This window comes from Neodiprion lecontei, chromosome 2 (assembly GCF_021901455.1).
Source record: "Neodiprion lecontei isolate iyNeoLeco1 chromosome 2, iyNeoLeco1.1, whole genome shotgun sequence".
NCBI lineage: Eukaryota > Metazoa > Arthropoda > Insecta > Hymenoptera > Diprionidae > Neodiprion > Neodiprion lecontei.
The window spans coordinates 31,086,598-31,108,299 of NC_060261.1; the positions used below are offsets into that span (position 1 = coordinate 31,086,598).

General features: G+C 42.7%; 1 protein-coding gene across 1 annotated transcript; it reads right to left on the bottom strand.

The window, feature by feature from the left end:
- Positions 1–15,895: 15,895 nt before the first annotated feature.
- LOC124293025 (UPF0602 protein C4orf47 homolog) lies at positions 15,896–16,886 on the bottom strand. Its single transcript, XM_046731922.1, has 3 exons — positions 16,767–16,886; positions 16,410–16,689; positions 15,896–16,278 (listed from the first exon to the last, which is right to left on the bottom strand). The coding sequence occupies exons 1-3, from the start codon at positions 16,884–16,886 to the stop codon at positions 15,896–15,898; spliced, it is 783 nt and encodes a 260-aa protein (XP_046587878.1).
- Positions 16,887–21,702: the final 4,816 nt, after the last annotated feature.

A 21,702-nucleotide genomic window follows, 5' to 3' on the forward strand; every position in this document is an offset into this window, starting at 1 on the left:
TATTCTCCGTTTTCTCCCGCTTTGGGTTATTCCGAGTTTTACCCTCTTCAAGTGACGCGGGGAGAAAAAAAGTTGTTATCACTCTGACGTGTTATCTGCGGAACACGGTTATAGAAGTTTTTACAGATGTCAAGGGCAGAGTTGAACGTTTCCATTGCTATGCGAGAAGTTAGCCGGTTACGTGTCATGAAATTTCAGTCTGAAACTACTGAAGTGTCGTTTCAAACTATTCTCCGCAATTCCTACCTTGTCGCTCTCCCTCGCAGATGCGCCATTGGGAAGCCCTGCTGTTTTATATCAACACACAGCTTCAAAATTTATCCCTGGTAAAAACGCGCGTCTCTCGCGTAATGTGCGATTCATTAATTATTATCGACATCCGCGATTTTAATGGTGCTGGATATTTTTAGCAAGTAATTAAGTTTTAATTTGGGTCGCGCTCCCGCGACATCGGCCCTTGTGTTTTCCGACCGTTCCTTTCACTCGGCACATTTTCTCATTCTCAGGTTAATGTGTTTCGTGAATTTTTCACGAGCGCTTCAGGACGGTACGTTTAGAGAAAATTGCAAATTACCTTCGATTACGACCGATGTCTCGTGGAATATGTTTCCGTTCACACGTAATATACTCGCCCCCCATATCGATAGGTTGGAGTGTCTGAAAAGTTGAAGGGTCTGTGAGAACATAGCCGCAAAAGGGGAAAAGCTGTCATTTATCCGCACGTACTTCGTCGAGCTGAAAACTTGACAGACATACTTGTAGAGCACGTGGCCTAGCTATGAAATGTTCCGATACCTCGTACTCTCTGTGGCAATAGACAGTGACAAGTTGAAATAAAAACGAGAAAAGTGAGAAAAAAACACCGATCAAAAAAACTTGGAAATAGGAGCAGAGATAGAGAGAAAGGCAAAAAACTGCGCTCACCTCGTTCGAAAAAAGACACCGCAGGGTGAGCCAGGGATTTCCCTCAACGCTAGGATATAAATAAAAGTCAATAGCACTTTCGAGATTCACTACTTAAGTAAAATAGAAAGCGTTCCCGGGGAAAGTGGTCCGTCGGTGTTTTGGGGTTAGCGTCAGGAAACGCAAGAGGAAGCTTGATGTATCGCGGGCAATTTAAATTACAGAAGATAAATGTATATCTATATGTATATATATGTATACATCTGTATACGTGTATGTATACATATATACATGTATGTACTCACCACATAGACAATGCGGCATTAAAGAGAGATAGTCCAGTGAAAACGGAGTCTGCGACTTTTTACCCTTGGTTAAATACATTGTGTCGAATTCGTCACGTAATTTTTGAATTAACCGATGAACGAACCCGAAGCGTTGTCAATCCTCGAGCAGTCGGCTTACTCGCGTTCACCATCTCTTACGAGAAACAGTACGTGGGTGGTTTTAAGTGCCTCTTGAGTAAACTGCTGGTGCGGAACAGTATGAGGCGACGCTAAGTAAATTGCATGGCAGAACTTGCATTTCACCTCCTGCGCTTTGCCTCGAGGCGATGGCTGCCTGCGAATTGCTTGAAACTTGGTGCGGTTTTGATTCTAAACACCACAGAGTTACACTTGTTTACCTTGTTCGCGGTTCCGCAATTCATTTATTTATTTCCGCACGTTTACTCGTAAGTTTACAAACTCTCTCAGACGTTTTTGTCTAATCTGTCAGCCTGAGGAAGTTTTTTTCTTGTCCCAACTCTATGTTGAAAAATAGGTTATTTTCAGATTCAGAACTATGTATGTAGAGAAAAAGCAATGAAATGGTTTTGGTTTATGGTGAAATCTTGAAAATTAGGATCCCTACGTAGTCGAGAGGATTTCAGCATTTTTACTTCAGCGATGAGAAGAAGTTGAGCAGAGATTGCACAACAGAGATTTGAGAAAATTGATGAAAGCACTCATTTCGATGACGAAATATAAACTTGTCGGCGTAACGCAGTAACAGGCCCATAAACTACGAAGCCTATTCTCGGCTGATAACTGGAACCTTCTCATGTTCATGACAATGTGATCCCGACTCTAAGAATGGTCCTTTGAATACCGAGTTTGTTCAATTGTCGCAACGAATGCAGATGCCTCGAACGGTTGTAAAATGTTAAAGCCACATTAGAGCGGACGACGTAGCATCAATTGGCAATAGCCTGACACCAGGTCCTTGCTATACTTTCCCGAACCAGTTGTCCTCGATGTCTTTTGATTCTTCGATGGAATTAACAGACGCCGCGGTATAAAACGCAGCTATTTCTCGGAGGAAAGCATGACCTGAATATTTATCCTCTCTGCGACATCGAGGGAATAAGTGGATGTCTCAATAGAGGTGGAAAGTTGGGTATCGTCATTGTATGCAGGCATACGAAAAGGGAGAAGTTTGCGGGTCGGCGCGCTGCTTCGAGTGTTGTGGGGATTGTCGTACGGGAATAACAGCCTGCAGATGGGGGAGTAAGGAAAGTCTACTTAAACTTTTGACTATTGTATTAAAGCGGTGAGTTGATTCTCGGGGAGATGAACCCGCTGCACCGTTCGCATTGCGTGTCGTATACCGAGCGAGCTCGAATCGTTAATTGAACACGGGCCTCTAAATGCCATTCAACATTCCAAGCCGGCTCGACAACTCTCCAGTGTTTCAATTTACCCCTCGAAATGCCCCGCGATCCTTCATCCGAGTACGTACTGTATACGCGTCTTAAAGGGGCGGGCGCAATTGCCATTCGCCACTCGATTATCGGTCGCTTTGCAACTTTTAAATGCAATTGTACGAGCCAGCGTAACTCGAGTTGAGAGTCCTCGCTCAACTCCCGACGAACTATTTTTTTCGGTCTGCACGTTCGTTTCCACGGTGCCCGGGGCTATTCGTCACCGATGGGGTTCTGAAGTGGACAAATCCCCGTAGAACGTACTTACTACGGTGAAGTTTAAAAAGGGTTAGTGCCTGGAGCAGAACGATGCCCGACCACGAGGTCGTACGTTAAGGTACCGGGAAAGGCTATAAAGCGAAACAAACGAGAAACGGCCCCGTTAATGTTTAATTGCGACAAATCCTAAAATCCCGCAGGGGATATTACCCCTTGAACCCGCGGGTACACATGCCTGTGCGTACTCCGAAGCATCCGAGCAACGCGGTAAATCCCATTCCTCCCCCCCCCCCCCGCCCCTTATTTCGTGAAACGGAGTTTTACAATTGACGCATGTGTCTCCCTTTCAACCTCCTGGAAATTTCGCCGGACGAACTCCGGGGATATCGGAAACATATTCACACTTGCCGAGGTGATGTAGTATGAGAGGAGCCCCCGTTTCGGCTAAAACTGTTCCCCGGTTTTCAAGCATTGCGACGGAAAATGAAAAAAGTCGAAATTCCGGTACAACTTTTTACCCGTCTCTCATCCCGCGAATCACATCTCTTGTTTTTAATCCGACATCGAAGCTTTTCAAAACTCATCGTTTTATAAATTAATATATCGTGTTCTTACACAGAGCAAAAGCCGTTGTTTTGTCAAAAAGACCAACATTTTTTAGGTCACATACACTACCGGCCAAAAGTTTGGATACACCAGTCAAATTTTCTTGTCGCACTAAAAGTTAGATAGCGAATTCACTAATAAAGATAATTAAAGGTTCTAAGTGGCGTTTTAAAGAGGTCAAATTTATTACGTTCATTTTGCGTTTTTGGAAAATTTTCTACGATTTTTTTTTTCACCCCGGTACGTAATTTTGAACATGGCCGTTTTTCGGCTATTCTTTAACCGCAGAAAATTATAACACCATAGTTCAGGGAAAATTTTTTCCTCGATTTTTTCCATGGAAAACTTAAAAAGCATTTCAAGACCTAAATTTCCTTTTTTAGAAAGTTTCGTACGATTTTTTTTTCCGCCTGAGTATTGCATTTTTAGCTAAAAGAGACATAACTTAGACATAAAGATGTAATCTAATAAGTACGGGGTTTCAGAGGAGATATGAAGAGGGTAAAAATTGGCAGGACGAACAACTGCTTTTGCTCCAGAATTTCAGCGCATGCACGTTAGACCGTTCGACCGTCAGCTACTCACTCTGTATCATACTGTATGCGAATAACACCTGAAATCATGTGCGTTTTTTGCTAATCCTGTACATTTTTTTAGGGAAAAAAAGAAAATATGTATAGACAAAATTACGAAGAGGGAATAAAACATTCTTTTGGCTAGTTGAAAATTTGACGCTGCGGTAGTGATTTTCTTCATTTTTTGCTCAACGACATTTCTTAGAATGTGTTATTACGTCTTTACGACAAATTTTTTACGTTACACGAACGTTGCACAAACTAAGAAATAGCAAATTTCGAGATCTCGTGTGATGGAAAAACCAATTTGTACCACTCAGTCTACAACTTCTCGAATTTCTTTTCAAATCTCAGATTCTGTTACGGTGAAGCGGAATTAATTTTTTTCAGGTGGCACAAAGAGGCAGGTCCTTTACGCAGTTTGGTTATTTTCTTTCGTTTCACTTCGGACTCTGACAAACGTGAACGTGGTTACCATTCCCCGTGTAACAGCACACAGAACGTAAATAATATTTTTTATATATTATATAACCGCCCGCTGAGATTCCTTCTCTGCATCTGAGCAAACTGTAATGAAAAACATATTACCAGAGTCATAAGTTTCGTCACATACAGACAGAGGTGCTTCACATTATAACTCCGATGTGCAGGCTGTACGTAACGACAAAACTCTGCGGGAACAGTAATTTTCGGAGGTAAAAAACAAATGGATGGAAAGAGAGAGAGAAAGAGAGAGAGGGAGAGAAAGAGAGAATAAGCGCATGAACGAGACAGTGAGACAGAGAGAGAGAGAGAGAGAGAAAGCGAAACAGTGGGAAAGAAAAAAAAAAAAGTTCAGAAAGTACGACGTCACGCCACGTGTGAAATACGGATGAGAAAAAGTGATATAAATGGGAAAAGAGAATGAGAGAAACGAAGCAGGATTCGAAGAGCGAGGGAGTCGGAAAAAATTAAAACAGTTACGGAGAAAAGTTAAAATATTTGCTTCGAATAAAAATGTACAAAAAGTTGTTACATGAAACGAAATACCGTCCGATCAATCGTTTTCAGTCTTCCATCAATTCATTATTGGAATAAACAATTCGGGAAATGAAATTGCTTAAGTCGAATTATTGGAATAATAGCGTAAAATAGCTTAGACAATATTTACTCGGATGAGAAGTAAAAATTTCGAAAACCGGCAACTTTGTTTCAAAGGTATATGTTAGAGTAGAAGTATCAGAATGTATCAATCGGTTGGGCAGTTTGCAATACCTACACGATGCAGAAAACATCTACTTTGTAACATTGTACAGTTGACGAAAAAACAAGAAATTATTGATTACTGAATTTGCTTTATCCACAAGGTAAAGACACGACAAGTACTCGGCCACGTGGAATTGACAATTAAAAAGCGGAACCCTTATCTCGAAAATAAGCCGGGTCCGGTGCACTGGTCAAATGAGAATTAATCACTTTAATGATTCGTCCGGGCCAACGGCGAGACGTGCGAGGCAGAAATATATCAGGGCGAATGATGAGTCGGGGAATTTTTCCACCTTGTGCCCCTCGAGGCTTGGAATCGCTTATTAATGTAACCTTACCCCCGCGATTTTCGCCCCTCCGAGTTTCACCGGCTCGGAAAAAGATTCCGCGTGGCATCCCCTTATTCCACTTATTCCGAGCCAATTTACAGCGTTTTTCTCCGATCTACACCTCAATCTTTCTTCCACCCTCGCTTACCTTGCGTTTACGTTTGCTGCGACGAGGCGTAATCCGGATCTCCGGCATCCCGCCCGGATTCTGATGATCCAGAAAAAATTGAGCCGGAATTTAGATGAGGGGTACTCCCGGAACTCCCACCCCTCAAGACTGCCGATCGCAACTCGGAGCGGCTGACTGACGGGACAAGTTCGAACGTGTTCACCATCCGATGCTCCGAGAGGAGGCATTCATTTCCTTGTAATTGCAATCGTATCGTTTCGCGAATTGCGGAACCCAGCCCAAGAATCTTCCTCCGGGATTTATTGCCTTCGCAGTTACATTCTTGGCGAGTTCGCTCTATTCTCTTATCGAGATTCTTAGCGTCGTTTCACAGCAGACCATACACACCGAACTTTCAGCCTCGCTGATATCTAGTCTCCAATTCTCCTCGACGATGGCATATTTTCGTTTCATTCTCTTTTTTACCGCGAAAGAATGAATTTCAACATGTTTTACCAATTTTTGTTTCGATTTTCACAAATTGGAGTCAGATTTTGACTGGAAAATCTGCAAGAGTCAGTCTTTACCGTGTAAAGTGACGAATGTCACTTATTCTCGACGTTATCGGAACCTTGAGTTCATCGTCGACCCGAAATGCTTAAACCCAGCGGAATTTTATATGCAATGACGAAAAATTTGTATTCGCAAGAATATTTATTTTTCGCATGGATAATGGCAATAAATGTATTTCTGTCACAACATTACTCAAAATGAGTGATATTTTACTCAGTCAGTATAAAAAAAAAAAAAAAAAAAAAACTTGAATTACTCTCAATCAAACTATCTCCTTTGTTATTTTTTCTTTCAATTTTCCGAACAACTTGTCATCGTGATTCGAGAAAATTTGAAACAAATTCGGCGGTCAGTTGACCTTTGGAGTTTGAGATTTTCATTCTTAGATTGTAGAGTTGAGCGAAATTTGATTCTCCGAGAATTGTATAGCGCGTATAATCAAACGAGAAATCGCGTCTTCGCCGCGTTGATGACGCCGGTATCACGTCTGGAGAACCGGAAGTTTGTGTTTCGGCTAATGATAGTTCAAGTTTAAACTATAACGGCCTGCCTGCGAGGAAACCGGACGCAGATATGAACCGCAGAGTTGCGGGGAACGGAGTCCGGGAAACTGCAGGGGTAAAGCGATCACGAGAAAAGACCGTCCACGGCGGAATTACGTCTCCCGCGGTTTCTGCACATAGTATATACCAGTTCTCAGTGACTTTCGCGGTACGTGAACACGTCCGAACGAACGGAGGTATCTCGTTTACCGCAGTCCATGTCCGACTGGAAATATCGATTGTAATGGGAGACGCCTCGGATAGCTATGACAATACGATTTTCAACCCTCGAGGAAATTGGAGAAGTGAGGAAGGTTGATTTACTGTTCTAATCAAGAAACGAAAAGTAAAAGCCGTTCGAAATCTCGCGATGCTTTTATCGACGCACCGAGAAACTCTCACATTTTTCAACAGCAAATTTCTCTCGAAACGAGTGAGAAATTCATGGCTTCGTGATGTTATTAGACACTGCGTTGGATGGATTTAGCCGAGAAGTGTCAGCGAGATAAACACTGAAGTGATAGAAATTGCGTTTTAAAGGGGTATTCAGGTCTAGAAATTTCGAGAAATCGATGAGTATTTTTTTACATATTATTATAGCTACATATTGTATGAATATTTTGGCCCAAACCCGATGTCAAATATCCAAAAATTGAGAAAGTTCTGAGACCTTCAGTGAAACAATGTACGACCACTCGGTGCGCGCCTTAATAGATTTATTGGCTTCTAGGTTGGAAAAATCGGTTTGTAAGAAAACTGCGAATGCGGCAGAAGACTTCCCGAATGCCCAGGAATCACCGCTCAACGGTAAGAAAAATTCCCATTTCAACTGATACAGGAATAAGCCTCAAAACCAAGGTCAAAACATTAAACTTTAAATGCGTTCGTCTCAAAACTACATTTTTCCACCTGGTTTACATAAAATCTCGAGTTAATATTCAGTATACATTCCTCTATAATGCCTACCACGGGCATTTCGAAATTATTCTTACAACTATATAAAAAATTGGAAACTATCGAAAAAAAATAGAGGGAAAAATTCATTTTGTCTTCAAACAGCCACCATACACAATTTTTTTTTATCTCTCTTGCTTCTTGGTACGGGCTGAAACGACATTCTTACTAATCAAGAAAGCTCGTTGTTTTTCTAATTCGGGTGAATTGGAGCGCTGGAATCGTGTCAACTACCTCAACCGGTTTTTTTATGACGGCCGTAATTAGAGGCCCACAATTGTTTAAATTTTAACATTTATTTTTCAAAAAAATTTAACTAGAAGTTTCTTAAATACCAAGAAAAACTCTCTGAACAAATGGACGCTGAAGCTATTTTTATTTTTTTTTATATCAAGCTTGAAAAAACGCTCGAAATTCAGAAATCTGGACCAGAACATCCCCTTAAGAATATACAGGAATTACTGAATAATGAAATTTTCATATTTTTTTACTAAAAAAAAAAAAAATTGACAATTTTTACAAAGTAGTCTCCTTTAAATTATACACACGAAGTTGTGTGAAGACAGGCGGAAGATGGGGTGAGAAATTTTTGTTTCCATGCCCTAAATGAGAAGCGTCATTACGACCGTGGGGTGATTAATTTTTTTTCCTCTTAGCTTGAAGGTATATATATACTAATATTTTTTAACACTCCACCTACACGCTGATTGCGTCGGTGTAACTACTAACACGTACGTCTGTACTCACATGCGTGGATATAATATGTCGGTGAAATTACACGTGTGTTTAACCGCGTTAACGTTAGCTTTTTTTACCCCTGGAATCGTAACGAAATAGAGAAATTAAAACGTACCACGCGTATAAATATCGACTGGATGGGTCCAATTAGTGAAACTTGATTGAAACCAGTGATTCGCGTCGTACGGATCGTGGCAGGTCAGGTAGATAGATATCAGTTTAAGTCTAACATTTTTCGTTATACGGCATCATTCCACCCTTTGATAATACGTGTACCGAACGGATGTTGAAAAAATCCACCCATTCACACCGTTTCTTTTGTGAATATTTCGATTAAAAACGAACAGTAAATCTTTTTCATCCCATTCTCGTCACGGATTTAATTCAGAAAAAAATACGCACCCATCGTACTGCATAATATTAAATCATGCTGAGGTTTCTTCACGATATCTCAATCAGTTTTCTCAACACGCGTTTAAGCTTCCTCTTAGTTTAGCCTACCGTTTCATCAGCAATCTGTGGCAAATATACGTTCCGGAATTCGGAGTTTCTCAATATCCGCTCCTTCCGCTTCTTCGCGTTTTCCTCATTTTCAATGCGGCGACCATGCCACGCGTCATATTCGAACTGCAAGTAGCGAGGGTGTAATTCTGCATTTGTCCACCTGGACGGACGCAGGTAGCAGAGGCATAGAGCAAGGAGTGTTCGGGGCAGGGACAGATAGTCAATGGGTGTGCAGGAAGGATTATAGTGTTACGGCGACAACGGCATATTGTGTCGGTAGTATCTGCGCGGTCGATCGCTTGTAGGCTTAGCCCACATTGCTTGATTCATGTTGCCCAGTCCCCGGGGATGCCCAATCATGTAGAATTACTCACCGTCCGTGGGACCGTTAGTCCGGTAAAGTAGCTGTCTTATTTTTTCCCCTGTAGAATAATTACGTCGCAAAACCGAAGGTGAGAAACAAACTAACAACAAGAGGTGGAAGGAAATCTGTGACATTTTTATAATCCTTTATTGTATTTCGGCTTCTTTCGTTTTTCCAGATTCCTCGTATTATGCATTTTATTCGTTTCATTCCGTACTCTCCGAATATTCAGTATTGTTGACATACATTTTCGTCTTGTTTTTTTTTGTACGGTTTTTTTGTGCCAAGTCAACGTACGCGCCGATGTGGACTTTTCCACCATCTCCGAATTCTTGTGTACCCACCACTCACGGTCCTTTTATTTTGCATTCTGTTTTCTTCTTTCTCAACGAAGTAACGTTGGGCATGTACAGAGTTATTAATTTTCTTCATTTCTCCTCCCCTTTACGCATACACAAGCATGTGCGTATTTTATACTTGTATATATTCTGTAAACTTCAATATTTTTCTTACTTATTTTTTTGCTCTCGGAACGTTGGTATCTCTTTGCAGGTTAATATATTATACCCGGGTTTATTTGAATTTGTTACAACTCAAAAAGAGGGGCAAAAATTCAGCTTATCAACAAAGCGAGTGAATTTGAACCAGTAGCTTATCGCAACGATTCGATACTTTCAGTCCGTGAAATGCGAAAACGGACGTCGCGTTGATACAAACGCGAATTTCGATCGATTCAACTTTTGTTATTTCGTTCTTATTATTATTTTTTGTTTTTCTTATCACCTCACAGGCACGTGCAGTACGCGATTTGAGTTTCACGAAGGGATTTCGGAAAGCAAAAGAGAATGAGAAAAATCTCTGATATATATTTCGGACGCAAGGTGCAACCTGAGGCAGTCGTAAAACTACACAAAATGGCAGATTGCCCCGGTGGGGTTTAAAGCCCCCTTGAATCTCGGCAGACGGGGTGCGGATTCAATAAAACGGATAACACGCGGAGAACAGGGTGGTTTCAGTCCTTGCGAATAGTCAATAGTCTGGTTGACGACGAGTTTTGGAAACTTTCCAGACCCTCGGTGCCGAATTCAGGGCCAAAAGCTCTTTAAGCCTTGCTAAAAACTGCTCGCATGTAAGTTTCGGGGGGTTGGAAACGGATCAAGTCGAAATGGACACCGGGAGCGGTGAAAAATGAGAGCTTCCACTTTCAAAGAAATTTTTACACTTGAAGGTTTCGCATCAGAAATTAAACGAGCATCTAGCTGGTTTCTAGATGAACGATTTGTGCTTTCGGTCAATTTCAATTAACAAGAACATTGAAAATGCCTGGATCGGATGTTGGGAATTATTAAAAAATTGCATATACAGAAGATGATTGTTTTTCAATCAACTCAAATGACCTGACGTGACTGAATACTTTCACTTCGCATTATGGCTACAGTTTAGTACAGTTTTCGTAACGTTGCTTATTACAAATACCAACGCGATTGAAATCTATAACGGTAACTCGAGGTAGGTACAAAACAAATGGGAAAAAAGATAAATGGACGCAGACAAATGAACAGACAGACGGACCGACAGACAGATGGAAAGTTCCTCGGAATTGGCTTTTCCCGAAAGTCTGTAACAGCGTGTTGCCCTTCGTTCGCCCCCCTCTTTCTACACACTTGCCCTAAAGCTCTCGGAGAGTTTGTTTTTGTTACATAAGCGCCGTTATCGGGAGCTGTACCATTCGACCAGGCTCGTTTCTCGATGAAGCGCCACTTTCGCGCAAAGAAAGAAAGAAAATGAAGGAAAAGGGAAAAAAAAACCTTTTTCACTTCTTCGGATGGCTATCCCATTACTCAGCTAAATATCCAATGTGTCGAAAATTCCTCACTATCGGTTTACTATTGCAGCCGTCAAGTTTTGGAATTAAAAACAAAAACGGAAAATCAATTAGCAAGGGAACAGAAAAAGACCATTCTTATCGTATACGACACATTTTTACACATTAGAAATTTTATTTTTTGCAACATTTCGCAATCCGTCGTAACATTTTTCACTGCATGTAATTGGTCAACAACTTTTGATATTAAATTTATATACACATTCATACATGCGTATGAATATATTACCCTCGGATATTACGATGCGTGACATATCCGTTAATTGCAATGTACAAATTCGAAATATCAAAGAGAAAAAATTGGTCACAGCCGACGTGAGCCGAGCACCGTTACACGTAATACACATGGAGCTTGCGTGAATGACGACTACGGATGGTGGGCGAGATGAAAATGGAAAAAAAAAAAAAAATAATAAAAATAATAGAAAGAGCGCAAAGAGAATTGCGGAGGAAAAAAACCTCGCCTGGGGAGCAGGGAGTGCAGATTTAATGCAACTTCGCAATTCTCCTCTCTGTCTCGCTGCGTTGCATCGGGTGGAAAAAACGGTGACACGGGGATGAAAAGGTCGGGCTTAAACACGGGATGCAAGTTGAAAGTCTAGTAAGTAATTAGAATCTAGTTTCTCTCTCGCTTTCTCTCTCTCTCTTCCTAGAAAGAGAGAAGAAGAAAAAGGGAGAGGCAGCAAGTTGGAATAAATTTATTGAGAAAAAAAATCAACATTTAGTTGAGATTATTATTCATCCTTCTTGTAGGCTTACTTCTTTAAGCGAGTCTTGCATAGTGATTCTTATACGATGAGACTGTAATATTGACTGCCAGGACGTCGCCGTTAGTGATTAATGTGCAGCGGTAATTACCAAGGCAGTAATTAGTCGGTAGGTATAGGTACTTGATCGTATTGAAGATGTTCAATATTGTCGTGCAATTCAGCGCTTATAACGAGCTAGAGAAAATTCGAATAAATATAGTGTGTCCAGAACGTTTTCTACCTTCTCATCTTTAAAACAGGCCATATTCACAATATTCAATCGGCCAGAATAGAAACCAGCTCTTCTGATAATCGGGCGCTTGAACTATTGGATAAATAAGAAAAAGGGAAAAAATCTTTTACAAATATACGATGCAGTGTCGTTATAGAGTGAAACAGTGCTAAAATGTGACAAATGACATCACGGGATGGAAAAATATCGCGGGTTTATGAATTATTAAAGAAAAAAACGCACACGGACGCGCTTCAAAACGTACGAAAACTCAAAGGCAACTCGATTTTGCTATTGCACGGTCGTATTAAACCAGGTGTGGAATTCTTGACTTGGTAAGCTGGCAAGAGGGTGAAAAGTTTTGGAACAGGAAAATTCGACGGATTTGTGACTAGAAGTGCAGCGGCGTAGCTCAGCCGTAAACTCGCAACGCAAATCAGCCCTGGGCTGCAAGCTCGTGCGAAAGGAAACATTTTTATTTCGGTGAGATTTATCGCAGGAAAGAATAAATAACATTTTTCCCCGAAGTTGTGTATCAAGTTGTTCGTTCATAATCTACGCAAGTAATTTGTCCTTATTTTACTTTCGGTTTGTTCTTTGTTAATTTTTTGCCTGGTTTTTACCCTCGATTCTATTATGTTATTCGCTGTACATAGAGTATATGTAGCGTGCGTACATATTTTTAACCATAGTTTTTGTTCTAGACCGTGTAAAAGAGTGACGAAGACAAATGATATTCATAACTATTATGCCCCTCTCGTCGTATATTATAATTCATAAGCGCTGAGGTGTCAGCTTTTGACGTTCGAGTGCCGCTGAACCGTAAATTTATTGTATTATAAAGGACGCTTTATCCCCTCCTACTGGATATACACATAACGCACATATACAGTGAATCGGAGACGTATAGTGAGAGAGAAAAAGAGGAAGAGGAAGAGGAAGAGGAATAGCAAACGGTGGTAAACAATTCAATTGCCGGTAACGAAAATTCCTAAATTACGCAACGTCAAACGAAACTTCATACAAGATGCAACAAAGTACCGTGAATTCGTTGCTCTTTGTACATTCGTTGAAGAGATTACGTGCCACTGTACGAGTTTTCCGATCAGCCGGAGTTTGATTTCGAATAAGACACCCTGTGAATTACCGTTAGTTGTCTGCAGGCTCTCGGTGTATCCAGTGAGTTATGGTTGGACCCTTGAGCCATAAAGTCTGTACAATCCGAGCCTACAGCCTCAGGAGACACGTCTTCGGCTGAGACACGCCCGGATTTCAACCCTTTCCCACCCTTAAATATACCCCGTAACTTAGGCCTCGGTCAACTGGCACACTTCTTGCAGTGGAAGGCATCGAATTTAGTTGAGACGATGCCGAAGACGTTTGACTGAGTAATACCAGTTCATAGCTTTTCATTCGAGCTCAACATCTGTAAAGTGAACGGCTCTGAGACGTGCTTGATTTTGTTGAAATACCGTTATTTTGTCATCAATCGTCGAAGTCGAGAAGGATGTGTTAAATTTTCTAAACATAGCTATTTTGAACCGGAAGGATTATTTTTTGGTTGAATTGAGTGAGCATTGTTTTACTAGGTACTTTTCCGATCGTACAGCGATTAACTTATCAAAGCGCACGAGGCACAAGATCGAAGCGAAATCTTCAAAAGGGTCGGCTCACCAAAATTTGATACTATTGATGAATTTTATTACGAGATGGTCGTGCATTGAGTATTCATTAAACTGTCATATTCATAAGCTGCCAAGATCTCGTAGAAAATGATGGAATTGTAAATAAAAACTCACAGATAGAAGCGTTATAGATATGAATACTTCAAAATGATTAAGAATCTAGCAGATTTATCGGATCTCATTTTACGTTGTTTGATTTTATTCAGAAAGACTATTTCCTTCCAAATCCCCGAAACACTATTTTTTTTTGCTATCGTTTTGGCATCGTTAAATTCTCACTTTTAACATTACAGCGATATTGATTATGATCCATAAACGTCAAAAAGAAAATCTGTTTCAATGAATTTGTACAAAATAGTCTTCTGAATAATAAGTCATCGTAGAGTGAAATTGAACGAACCCACAAGACGTTTAACGAAGCATGGATATCGGAACACTTGTTTGTGGTCCCAAGATTGTTTACTAAAATAGCTCACGACCAATATGATAATTCGATAAGCGGGTACTCAATGTACGATTTTGTCTTAATAAAAGTGATAAAAAGTATCGATTTTCGGTGAATCAACCCTCCGTAAAGATATCCCAGGATAAAAGAGGGCGACTAGAATTATCTCGGGGTCCAGCTGGCGAAGAAGAGATACGCAGAGCAGCTGATCCGGTATAAGGTACCGTCGGGTTTGCTTCTGCATAACTGCGTCCAATTTTGAAAATTGACCCGCATCCCCGAACCCGTCAGCGCGGAGTGTAGAGGGGAGGGCGAGAAACGGGGAGTCCCAGACGTTTGTCATATCCTGAAAAAGAGAGAACCTCACCGTCGAGACTTAAGTGCTTCGGCCATCTTCAATGGGGATTGATCCTGCAGGAGCCATGCGCGTATTTCTTCGTATACCGAAGAAGACTCGTCGACTGTCTCGCACACCGATTCGCCCGGCACCCTCTGAGCTAGGACCATCCTCTCGTCCCGTTCCTCGTCCTTTGTCCATCCGGATGAAACCTGGCCATACGATACGCCCGACTCGGTGCGGCGTCATCCTACTCACAATCAGAATACCCAGCTGGCTCTGAATGGGCAGATTCGACGGCATTCGATATTCTTTAGAATGCAAGTCTCCAGCATCCGCTCTATTCTCACTCCTTGTATACCGCTTGATAGTGCCTTCGTACACTCGACGGCTACGTGTGGGTCTGTGTCTACAGATGGAAAACCCGAAGCGGTTCACGCTTCTTTCCGGAATTTTATTCCCCCCGCACTGCAGATTCGCTGTATCGGGTTATTCGACCACTCTGATATACCGGGTGAAGAATATCGCCGAGGGACTGCCGTGGAAATTCACTTCTCAGATGTCCGTCGCGATTTTATCGTCGGTCAAATCGTCTGACGCATTTACGTTCGAGGCATTTCGTACGTTGGAAGGCTGGACGGTGAAATTTTAGCCGTCGAAACTAATTTCGGGTTGAAATTGTTCGAGGAGGCATTCGTCAAACAACTTCCGAGCTCACCCGGCACGATATATGTCACAAAACACCATGGCAATGAATAGAATGCGTAGGAATATATCACGTGGAGGTAACCGCGGATTCTCGGTGATTTCATACAGGGGTTGTATTCGTTCGTTGGTATCCTGGACAGGCACTGTTTATGGAAGTTGCGGATCCGGTTCTCCGCCCGAGGGGTGAACGTGGCTGTTGGAAATCATCCCATTTTTCCGCGTAGCACTCTTCTTGACGAAATTAATTATACCTTCTCACTTCGCGCTTTCTTCCTCTCCATCGTTTTCCTCTTTGGCGATAACGATCGTATACGTGGGCGGAAAACTAACAGTCGAAGAATGTAATCGATGTGTTCTAGTCAATTTTCGCAAAGTAAGTATATTTCACGGTCAGCAAAAACAAGGTAAATGCGTATGAAAATAAGAACATCCCGACTTCTACATCCCGATATTCAATACTTGAGAGGGTAGATCCGTTCCCTGTACTCCGGGTAGTTGTTCGCGTTGCACGATATCCGTGTACCGTAATCGATTATACTTCTCGTATATTTTTCACGCTCCGGAGGATAGCCGCCCAGCCATCTAGCCTGCGGACTGGCACGTTCCTTCTTGATATCGTAGGGGGAACTTTCGTAGGGTGGATATTTATCAAAGCACCCGGCTTTGCAGCCCCCGATTTTCTTCGGTCCTGGGACGTAGATGTGGCCCGTTCCGATCACCGGCGATCGGGAAAGAGCAGGAGCCACGTACATTGGGCCAAAGGTTGTTGCCGTGTAAGGATTCGGCGGAAAGTAAGGCTGTGGTACGCTGGTAGTCAGAAATCGAGCCTCGCGTTCTGCAGGGTGAAAGAAAAAAAGCAGAAAAAATGTGTGTCTGAAATCGAGCCGTCAAGCTTGCGCGTTTTTTGACGCAAGCTCTGCATCCGGGAATCCAGCGTTCCACTCGAATGGTGGTTGTGCAGTTTACCTTTCGTGACCTTTTTTCTATCGTAAGGATCAGTTTCGTGTTTCGGATCGGGACTGAGGCAGATATTTGCGTATCCGGGACCGCCTAGGGGATTCGGTTTTATTTTGCAGTTCGGCAGGGCGTCGCTCTCCTTCTTCTTTGGTTTGATCGAGGCCGCGTGATCCAGGGAATCAGCCGGGTTCGAGAAACAACCGTAGAAATCATTCGGAGTTGAATGCTTCTTCGCAGGACCTCCGGTCTGGAACTCTCGAGGACCGACGTTCTTCTTACGCTCCAAGAGCTGCGCACACACGTGGAAAGCGGCGTAGAATATAGCCGAGCAATGAAAACTCACCTCGCTTTCTTCAATTTTTATACCCTCTTCCTGCTCTCCTCCCTCCACGTCTCGGACAAGGCTTCACCCGTGAAAAGACGCTCGAACTTTTTTTCAAACAGCTCAATCCGAGGCCCCGGACGGATCTGTCCACCCGTCGCCATGTCGTCTCGCAGCCTAGCGGGTCTCCCATACTTGTCGAATGGCCCAGACACCGCTTCATCGAAGAACCCTTGTTCGTAGAAAATACGATGTCAGTGTCAAGGTATCGCTGCACCCTGTTTAAAAAAAAACTTATCGCCTGTCCGTTCGTGAAAATTGAGAACAAGGTTCGTAAAAGGTCTGTTCATCGTTTGCAGTGAGAAATCCTTGCTAAAATCTTATCATTTATGATTCAGGAATAAATCGAAATCGTTAAAAAAAAGTTTCAAAATATGAAGCTTGCATCATTTTATTAAATTTTTCCGCTCTCTGCTGGTAATTAATGATTTATCATGAACACATGATGCATTGGAATCGATTTTGATTACTGAAAAAATGGTTACTCATTGGTTAGAAATATCTTGGTTATCTTCTAGAGCTTAAGTTTACTTTCAAGCACTTCTTTTTCAATGAATTTCTTACCAACGCGATCGAGGTCGATCTTTCCATACTTCCTGCCGATCGTCATAACTGAAATTTGTAACCACGTTCCGTGATGAAATAACGCGGCAGCAGCGGTATTTCTCTGCGTCCGATATTTCGGCGTCCATGTTTGTTTACGGGGAACAATGGAAGGCGTCGGCGATAACGGCCGTGAAGCGATGAATCAAAAGGTAGAGAAGACGTGTAGTACGAGCTGAGGAGAATGGAAGCATCCGCGGGGTTGGTCCTGACTTTTCCACTCTGGTAAATGGCAGGCGGTAATTCAGGGAGAAGCGATGACGATAATGCTGATGAGAATGATGATGATGACGACGATAGTAGAGTCTAAACTTTCGATTGCCGAATCGACTATTAAGATAAGACTCGAGCAGAAGGAATGACGACGACGACGACGCCCAGCCTTAAAACTAACTTCGAGATTTAACCGAAATGGGAAACGACAGCGCCGAGCCGCAGCCGGAGAGATGGAAAGAGCACCGCTCACACCTTTGCGGTGTGTGTTCGAATTTTCGCGCGTGTGTCTGTGCACCTACTTTACCTTATACTTAAGATTTCGGCGGAGGGGGTGAATAAGGAGGGCGCGAGGAATAGCTAGGCTGGGGGAGTGTAACCATCTGATAGGAACTCGGATCGATTAAGATTAACCGTCTCTCCAGTCTACCGGTAGACTTTAGGAGACATTCAAATGGGATTTCGGATTAACTTCGTTTCAAATAAAATCAGCGCGAGTGTTGCGGGTGCAGTCCCTTTTAAATTGTGAATAAACGTGAAACCCGAGACGTAAATGTTTGCCATCTTGCTCCCCTTAAGCTGCTGTTCCGCTTAACCGGTTGTATGAGGGATTCCACCCTTCTCCAGAAACCCTCAAACTCGCACCGCTTTAAGCTTTAATCTTAGTTTCCTCGTATTTCGCATTGGGTTGTAGTTGCCTTCGAGAAAAAGTACGTCAGAGATGAATGTCGTCGAATTCTTGCGTTCCGAAATCGCTGTCATCATCGATTATGTGTTTTTGCAACACGACGCGGGAGTTGTCAGTTTCTTCGGAGAAGTGGACGCTGTTTTTTCGCTTTTGCTTTGACGTTGTCGGAGCGTACAGGATCATGCAAGTAAATCAGCGAATCTTGACCGAAAGAGGGTAAAACGTAGAGAGCAGAATCCTGCCGACCACTGAGGGTCGTTGTTACAATGTTCGATGGGCTTTTACTATTCTCAATTTCTTTCGCTCCCCTTAAAGGTGACCCTGCAGGGGCAAAAGCACCGTGGGCTTCGGTTCGCTGGTGCCTGTTTTGACCGGAACGAGCCAGCACCCCTTTTCAACTTAATAATGGACGAAGAGCCTCCCGTATCGTTCGGCTAACTCGATTCAACTTCGGCGACTAGGTAGCGACAGAAGAGAGGCCGCTGAAAGAATTAGGGAAGTTTTAACGGGAGGAAAGAAAATCCAAATCCTTCTTCTTCGAGATGCCTCCCCGAGGAATCCACGAGCTCGAATGGATGGCCTGTGAGCCGCTTCGAAGCATTCCAGCGCGGGCAAAAACACGCGTTGCGCGTTTCCGGTGAAAGACGTCGGGCTCCATTCTTCCGATATAGTAACGTGTCGTTTCATCCCCCGATAAAAATTGAATGGCGGATAAAAAACGGCACAATATCAGGAGACGCTGACAACCGAACGATTCGATGTGTCCACTGCATAGCTCTAACTGTGGGCACGTCACGAGCTATCACTATTCGCGCGTCTATTAATCCGGTCTTAAATAATTAATTGATCCAACGGCCGTTGAGGCTCGTACAGAATTTGTCGAATCGAGTACATGAATACACGTGTGTATACGTACTTTCACTGCTCTCGATCTTGCGCAGTGGTACCCGTAACTAGGAACTCCTCTCATCCTTGCTCCTTGTCCTATTGTCTCTACAAATTGTTCCTCGAAGATAGATAGATTTAGTTATAGGTATAGGTATGTGCGGCTGGGACTGTCTAGCTCAAGAGAATTCCTATCTCTGCTGTTCACTCGCGTCAAAAGTGGCGAGTTTTTTGGAACAGTCGTCCTGTCGGTCATTCCGCTCGAAGAGACAGACCGGGACGCGGATTTATTTCCAATTGTGACGTCCCGTTGTGGATGTCGATGATTATCTATAAGTTTGCCTATTGTTCCAAGTGAGAAAGATATCTGGAATGACTATTGATGGATGGAACCTGAGTTGTTTTTTTACTGTCGTGCTAGATTCTGTCAAACATTGAGCTCAAGTAATTGGATAGCTGAGGATGCATATAACTGTGTCCGGTGAGTCGATCGAAGCGATTACCTCAAAGAATCATGGTAGAGTAAGAGTCTTGAGTTGAATGTACGGGAGTTTTTCATTGTATCCTAGAAACGACCATTTATAGGAATAGAAAATCCGATAGAATTCAGAAGCTGAAAAGCTGCACGTAAGTGCCACGATAAATAGGTTGCGTGCTACGATTCAGAACGAATCGATATAGAGAAGAACGCGGAAGAAGAGGTTCATAGAATTCATCGCGACTCTAGATCAGAGACTCAACTCGCACAGCCGTTCTTTGCAAAAGCCGCGAAGTCGTCAATTAGACGGGGTTTAGCGACGGATCGATGAATCGTTTCCGAAGATATGTATGCCCGATGCTTCCGTGTAATTGACGAGGTATGGTTCCGTACTGTGTGGCTATAGGACACATATTATCCATGGACCTCTCCTCACATCCGATGCGGCGGGAGAGTTTGCCTGCATGACTGGATTGTTGGCAAGTTGGCGGTCAGTCGATCTGTCGTCGACGGACGATGTTTGACGAGGTAATGGACGTACCGTGTCAACGCGTTGACCCGTTCCAACGATACGTCGAACCGTAACGGCATCGAGCGATATTCTCCACACCCCAAACACACATCACCGTTGTGTTACCCGGTATGCAAACCCAGGCTATTGGCTTCCCACGATGTGCAGTAGTTCAGTTTGCGGTGTGCACGAGTCCCTGCCTGAATTTTGATTGCCGCATGACTGCAGCCGGGCGACCTCAGACAAACCCTACCGGAGTTGATCAGCGATCAATCACTCGAATACACTCTATCATTCACCGATTAATCCCTGCATTAACTGATCCCCACGACGCCTGGCCCTTCAAAATGGCACTTGTAGATCAATTGCCGCAGGCTGGACGAACAGGCTTGCAGTTCAATCAGTGATTTGGACCGTTGTTAAAGCATTCAACACCGATCAAAGATGGTTGCCGAAGGCTTGGGACTGACGACTAGATCCCGGCACCTAAACGCGGTTACCGAAGTTATTGCGGCCTGTAGTAAATGCTCCGACATTGGATTAGCAAATTGACCTTATTCGTCAGTGCATCCAGCGCAGCTAGGTACAAATTTTAAATGGTTCCCAGAAGACTAGAGAAATTTTTTAAATCTCGGAAGCGGTGCCTAACTGATTGCGAGCCTTGTTCCTGCTACTTGGCAAGATGAACGCTACTCTTCGTGGTACACAAACACTTCGCGGACAAAGGCCTGGGAAAGGGAGGAGGAAGAGGAGGTCGCATTGGGACACTTTACCTTGTTTCAGAAACTGGTAAATTTCTGGAACCGAGTAACCGGGTTGACCCCAAGATGAGCCCACGACTACTACTGACTTGGGATCAGCCTGGTCACTCGGGAAACAATCCACTATACAGCCACGACCATTCTCGTAAGCAAACGCTTGAGAGAACACACAAAGCGAGTCGTACCAGATCAGCCACGTTCAGGGTTCACTTTGTACATATTTACCTGTAGATCCATCCTTCAGTCGGATGCTGCCTGCTCTTTTTTCTTATGACCCCTCCATTAGACACTATTTATTTCTTATATTTTCTCGTTCATTTCTTCTTTTCTGCTATTCGTTTCTCCCGAATTTCCTGTCTCTCGACTTGGTATCAGGGATTCGGGACTTTCGTTTGTATGAAATTGAAATCTTTTTATTGTATTCTTTTTGAGAGATACAAATATTGATTATGAAATATCTTATACATTAAGTTATTTTTATAATTGGTAATTTTCATTGTTCTTTGCGCGTTTTTTCTTTACCTTTCGCCTTCAATATTATTTTGCTTCACGTAAAGTCTTATAGATATTCTCATTAGTAGGTATATCAAGCTTGATTATTTACTAGACTATATAATGTACATTCTTAATAATGCAGAATACTATAACGGACCGTAAATCTTACAAAATTTTCTTTCAAATCTCATCTATTGATGAGGTTTCTCCAACATTTTCGATTCATATGCATACACATGCTGCGTACAGCGTGTTGAAGTAAAATATATTGTTAACTCCTCGAGCC